Genomic DNA, 6,877 nt, shown 5'->3' on the forward strand with positions numbered 1-6,877 from the left:
GTCATTAGCACCTCTAGTAATATATTTACTGAGAAAAATGGTGTCATGTTCAATACTTATTTTACCCGCTGTACAAATTTCAGCCGATATCGATCTCTGATATTATTACGGCTATTATGGCCGATAACCAATATATACAGATACAACACAAACACACAAATTATTTCTATGCATATATGCACAAACACACTTGTCTTTTTTTGATACCATTAAAAAAAAAAACAAGCAAACCACATGGCTCTCTACTTCAGTTATTCCTGGCTGTGCAGCGTCACTATCCCTATCATGTTCAAACAGATTCCACTCAACCAACAGTTTTCTCCTCCCTAAACAGTAACACAAAGCTAAGAAGTGGGAAATCAATATCAGACGTTAATATCAGGGCAGTTTTTCTCATCAAAGCAATATGGATATGCTAAAAAATTGACCAATATTGGCCGATACTAGGGCTGGGCGGTATGATCTCAAATTCATTTCACGGTGTAAACTGAATCCCTTCACGGTAACGGTATATATCACGGTAGAAAACTATCATAAAACGTAAAGATAATGTAAATTTTAGAGCATCTTTTTTGCAGAGAACTGTAATCATAATCAAACCCAGCATTTTTGCTTTAATGGGATATCTCCCTGCTAAATAATGAGCTTCCACCTGCTGAGCTTATCAGCTGTTGCGCTCTCATCTTCATCGCTGCATGCTCATCTTCATCATCAGAGCAGAAGCCAACTTTACATTAGCAAGATGGATTTAGGATTGAAGGAACGTCCACGTCTTTTTTATAATCATCTCTGTGGGTAACAATACTTAAAAAAAACAAGGTTTTCTCCGACAATTGGGTGTGAAAAACTGAGGTTGTTAAAGCTTCACTCTGTGCGACTTGCAGCAGGAGGAGAGGAGAGGGAGGGAGGAAATGATCCCGCGACATGACCTAACTTGGAAGAGGAAATTTTGAGGATTATCATTCTGTCTATACGTGTTTTAAAACACTAGAATTTCTTCATTGTATTTCGAACTCCTGCTCAGTTGTCTCTGCACTCACAGCCCTATGGACACAGGTGCGATGACGTAATGACGACAGGACGGTAGAGGGTAAATTTCTACAGAAGGCCAACTTCATACCGTTTCTACCGTCTACCGCATATACCGCGCAGCCCTAGCCTATACCGACGTTAATGCCGATATATCGTCCATCCCTAATCATAAAAGTTCTGGTCAGTTGAGACAGACCACATCAAGGGATAATTGTCATATTGTGTATCAAACAACATAGAACCCAATGACATCTGTGTCTGCCATTACAGAAAAAGTATTGTGCATTTTTACAACTTGCCATGTCTTGACAACGAATATCAGCTGGACTATTGGTCTATATATTATTGTCCAATATGTAGGCTGCCATCAACACTAGAGCAGAGACCACTTAGTTTAAAGTGCCTTAACAGAGAGATGTGGATTGAAGACTCAGGTGATCAGGTGTTGCACAACCAGTGGTAACTATAAGTTTCATTAAATTCCTTTTAGCTGTGATTTATTTTGCTGACGGGCAGAGGGAGTTCTAAAGTTTAGACTGACTTAGCTACTACCACACTACGAAATTAGTGTCCATTTGTGAAATTATTTTTATTATTATTTGCTACACTAAACTTTAGCTCAGTCCATGTGAAATTAACTGAATTATAGCCATTTTTTTCTAAGCTTAGCTGTGGCAGCTCTCTGGATCTGGATTCATTTTATTTTCTGAGTTTCATAAAAATCCGTCCATTGACTAATGAGATATTTTGCTAATACAAGAGACAAATATACAGAGCAAGATGCCCTTTTACCTTTTTAGAATAATGACAGATCTTTAGCAAGGCTAAAGTTGGTTTGATGACAAATATACAGTAGCTTGAAGCTTCACAATGATAACTATCAGAAGGCAATAAGTTAAAAAACTGAAGTAAAACAAAGTAAGGTCCAATATTTATGACAAAACCTTGAATCTTGTCAGAGCTGCTCTGCACCATTTTACAAATATTTGTTTGTGCATTTTATATATAAAAAGAATATGATTATTATGCCATTATACCACTTAGTACTGAAAACAACCAGCAGTAATTAGCATACCATTCCAAAACCAACAACTGCAACTAACCTTTATGGGTCAAACTGAACTGTTGGTAAATGGATGTTAAATTTTTGCACAGATAACAGAAACGCACAAATAAAACCTAGCTGTTTGTCTATTGATTTAAGTTCATCTGTTTTCAGTCAGTCTATTTTCAGGAGTATTTTAATTAGCTGTCTGTAGTATCAATGTTGAAAGATTTTATTAACCAAGCAGTTCAGCACAACAAAAATGTCAAAGTTTAACTTGACTTTAAGAGAATGAAGATGAAACAAAAAAAAAAAAATGCTGGACTGTCTGTGCAAGTTCTTGGTGCTCAAACAGATCAAATGTTTGTTTTCTTTCTTTGGTGACTGTGTGTGTGCGCCTGCATGGATCTGCATTTACGTGTGAAGGTCTGTCGATATTTGGTGACCAAGTTCATACAACCGGGTCAAGCCTGGGGAGTTGTAGTAGCTCAATATAGTAAAGACTGCTGTACATCCCAGGAGAAATTACCTATTGATTGGCTCCATCAGCAGGGAGAAATCTGCACTGTGAGCTGCAGCTCCCATTGATCCCAGTGAGCCCACAGTCTGGTCACTGCAGCACAGGACCAGATGAGGAAGGTCTGATTTTACGTTGATGTATTGATGAACAGGTTGAGACTTGGCAACACCAAACTACCAATGTTCAACATGCATCAGTTGAACGGTGTACCTGCATGTGGTACAAAACTCTGGTTTTTATCCGTTTAAAATGAGATTTTTCAACCAAAGTCAAATGACTTTTCAGTTCAGGATTTGATTTTCCCACATATTGGAGGGAAATCTTAGTTTAAACATTTGATGTGTTGCGTTCTGGATAAAATGTGGGTTTATGAGATTGGAAAATATTTGCGTTTTTAATATATATTTTACACAACGGTCCAACTGTGTCATTTGCACTGATGTTATCTGAGATCTCGTCACCTCTCCGTCTTTCTGCAGCACCATCGAGACGTGGTGACCTCCAGATACTAGGCTTCTGCCTTCTTCACTGGTTATGTGGGTCTCTGCCCTGGGATGGTGTTCTCAGACACCCCACTCAGGTTCAGGAGGCCAAGGCCAGGTAGGAGGTCACTCGTAGTTCTGGTGTACTTAGATTTGTCCAGTTTTAAGGACGCAACAACCTTTCTGAACCATTCAGGAATCATGAGGTAAAATAAAAACTTTAGGAAAGTATTTTCTGTTGTAGTGAAAAATTTTGTACTCTGTAGCAGTACATTGATAATAAGCATTAATAATCCAGTGTAGTTAACCACACGAGATTATTACCATGTTTTCCTAACTGCCCCTGAACTTCATCTCTGTTTCCTCCCCTCCTCTGTTTTACCTCCCTCTGCTCCTCTCTCAGATTGATGGATAATCTGCCGGACTCTGTTCAGTCTGCGAGCGGAGCCAGCACAGGTAAGCCGAGGTTGGACGGCCTCTTCGGGTTACAGGACATCATTTAGACTTTTCAGGTTCAATGGAGAATTTAGGAGTAAGACAACAAGACTGTGGAGATGAGAAGCGTGATGTGTCTGATCCCGATGATTCACAGTAAAGGTCACAGTCATGACTGATGTAGTAAGGAGTGGGCACACTTCTGTCAGAATATAGTTTAACTGTGCCTGGCCCCCGGACCACCAACCCACATCACCACAATGTGCTAAATCAGTAATGTATGTAGAGTTTAAAACCTGTTCAGGACCAGATTTGTGTTTCATTGCTCTTTTGATTGGCCATAAAGGTGCCAGAGGCATTATTACTGTTCTCCTATCATGCTTCTGTTTCTGTCAGGATTTTCAATTTGAATGATTCGATAATGCTACTCCTTTGGGAATAGCGGGTTAGGAGCTGTGGTAGCAGTACATACAGCATAGATGAAAAACCTCCTGAAAACTTGACAAATTCTACATGAATGTTAGGATTTTTTGGGGGGGAAACTCTGGCACTTCTTTGGAGGCATACTTCACAGTAAAAGCTGCATTTAAAGCTTAAATGTGTCAAGCTACAATTACTAAAGGCTAGTTTTGTTGATTGGTTTTTATTTAAATGGGACAGTGCCTATTAATGAACGTGCAATGTTGTTGTAAATATACCGGATTTAGCAAAATGCTAATTTCCATTCGTAGTCCCATAAAACAAACACCACAGATACAATCATTCATAGAATTTCACACATTATATACTGTCAGAAACACCAGAGGCTTATATCAAAAATGCTCATTTAAAAAAAGTTTGCAAAACTGTCTCAAAAAACACAAGTTAAAAGCTTAAAGTAAAACAAAGAAAAATAAACTAGTAGAAGTAGCAAAATGCTAGCTAAAATGTTCAGAATGATTGGTAAAAGCTAAATGTAGCAGAGGGCTAGCTAAAAGCGAAAAGTTACAAAAGGCTTACCAAAAGCTAAAAGTAATATAACACAAGTTAAAGTAACAAAGCGCTAGTTAAAAATAACAAAAACACTAGTTAAAAGTAACAAAAATGCTAGTTGAATGTTCGGTAAAAGATAAAATTAGCAAAAAGTGGCTAAAAGCTATAAGTAGCGTGAGAAGAAAAATAGAACAGGTTGGCTGAAGTAGATTTTAAAGAGAACTATGTTTTGAAGGACATTTCTCCCAACATATATCTTTGTTGAAAATATTAAAGTTTAACATACTTAAAAATAAAAATCGTTACTTAAAACCGTCTCTTTAAATGAGCTGAATGTTTTGTATGTCTAAGACAGCACAAAGTACGCAGAAGTACTCAGGATTCACACTAAACCAAGGGCCAGATCTGAAAAGGTTTGAACACAACTGAACACATTAGAGTCCTCAAAAAGACTCCAACCAGTCTGAAGCCCTCCACCCAGGACCCCCTTCAGGCTCCTGGACTGTGCACCAGGCTCTCCGGCAGGAAGCAGCTGTTTCACAGAGTGAGTTGTGTTTTATCTCTGCTCTCTGGAAGCAGAGGTCACCTGTGTGATGTATGGTGGGAGCTGCACGCTGGTCTGCTGACAGAACCCGGCTGCCCGCCACAGATAAGCGCTGCAGAATGCATCACAGTGTGTGTGTGTGTGTTTGTGTCATTACGTTGCACGGATGGTGTGTGATGCATGGAGGCTGACTGTATATGACACACACACACACACACACACACACACTGCTGTTACCCTCAGTCTGCAGATCAAACAGGACCTGCCAGTGTTTTATCTGCTCTGTAAGACCTTCAGGTTGACTTCAACATGACTGCCCCTCCTTCCCAGAAATGATTTCATACAGAAGATGAAGCACTAGTGAACCTGTGTGTGTCAGTGAAATGAAACCCTGATAGCGGATGACTCCACTGCTGCCCGTTGATCCAACATTCTTTGACTTTAAACTTGGTTGTTGATGTTAACAGGCGAGGTGGCCTCATTTCTTCTTTATGTGAGAACTCTGGACTACCAAGATAAACCAGACTACCAGTTTCTCAAAGAGCTGCTGAGCTGCGGCGTCAGAGGAAGACTGGACTTCTCTGTTCCTGATGGAGCTGCAGGGTCGCCCACTAAGAGCCCCCCCATCAGGGCAAAGGTGAGATCAGGAGGAGGCTGAACAAAAGTTATAGTTGTAGACATCAACTTTAACCAGTATGAGAATCAGCAAGTCTCTATCTTAATACGTACCTCACTCCAACTGTATAAACACAATGTTTTTATTTCAAAATGTACAACTGTTTTAGGGGTAAAACATTATATCTGAGGCGTGACCAAGTATTATGAGATCATGTGATTCGGGGTCATTTTGTCCTCTCTGATAGGATGGACCACACTGATTATGAGTGTGAATAAATATTCAAGGCTGAGAACTGGAGCGGTTTTCTGATTCGGGTTCTCACTGAACACAATTTCTTTCAGAGTAATAGGGTTGAGTAGGTTTAAGCAGGTTTGGGCCATAAATAGTTGAGGGCTATATCATGTAAAATCAACTATTTTGAGCTTTATATCATGTTATAATGTTATCCTCTCATCAAAAACATACAGAGTTTTGCTTTGTCATTCATGTGTGTTTGTGAATGTCCTGTGGTAGCTATTCAGGAGAACAAAAACAGCTTGTTCACTGCAAAAAATGTCCACCTTACCAAGTTTTAAAATCTTATATCCAACCAAAAAATCTTTTTGATCTTGTTTTGAGACTGATTTACTAAACAAGAACTGAATAATAATCTTGTTTTCAGAATGTGTAAGATTATTTGTCTTGTGAAAATTTGACTCAAATTAAGTCAAAATATTTGCCAATGGAGAAAGAAAATTTTACTAAGACTTCTTGAAATACTTGATTTGACTCAATTTTTTTCTTATTTCAAGAATCTTACCAAGTAAAATTTTCTTACTCCACTGGCAGAAATTTTGACTTAATTAGAGTCAAATTTTCAGACTAACAAGACAAATAATCTTACATATTCTGAAAACAAGATTATTATTCTGTTCTTGTTTAGTAAATCAGTCTCAAAACAAGATCAAAAAGATTTGTTGGCTGGATATAAGATTTTAAAACTTGGTAAGGTGGACAGTTTTTGCAGTGTAGAAAGGAAACTTAAAGAAAAGTAAGCCATTTGTAAGTGATGCTAGCAAAGCTAGCTATATAACTTTAGCAATCTGCTTCTGTACCAAAATTCTTTGCCCAGCCCCTCTCACAAAGAATATTAGTCAATATTAGCTATGCATTATGCATACAGCGGGTAAAATAAGTATTGAACACGTCACCATTTTTCTCAGTAAATATTTCACTAGAGGTGCTAATG

At 38.5% G+C, this 6,877-nt stretch overlaps 1 protein-coding gene across 2 annotated transcripts in view; it reads left to right on the forward strand.

The window, feature by feature from the left end:
* Positions 1–6,877, forward strand: part of vrk2 (VRK serine/threonine kinase 2) — a 45,653-nt gene that overhangs the window by 31,409 nt on the left and 7,367 nt on the right. For both annotated transcript variants that reach the window (XM_014021491.1, XM_014021492.1), the window contains exons 9-11: positions 3,077–3,197; positions 3,483–3,535; positions 5,498–5,667. In XM_014021491.1, coding sequence (XP_013876945.1) covers positions 3,077–3,197; positions 3,483–3,535; positions 5,498–5,667 — 344 coding nt within the window. The remainder of the gene's footprint in view (positions 1–3,076; positions 3,198–3,482; positions 3,536–5,497; positions 5,668–6,877) is intronic.

The sequence above is a fragment of the Austrofundulus limnaeus genome, unplaced genomic scaffold (genome assembly GCF_001266775.1).
Source record: "Austrofundulus limnaeus strain Quisiro unplaced genomic scaffold, Austrofundulus_limnaeus-1.0 Scaffold295, whole genome shotgun sequence".
In the NCBI taxonomy this organism is placed as follows: domain Eukaryota; kingdom Metazoa; phylum Chordata; class Actinopteri; order Cyprinodontiformes; family Rivulidae; genus Austrofundulus; species Austrofundulus limnaeus.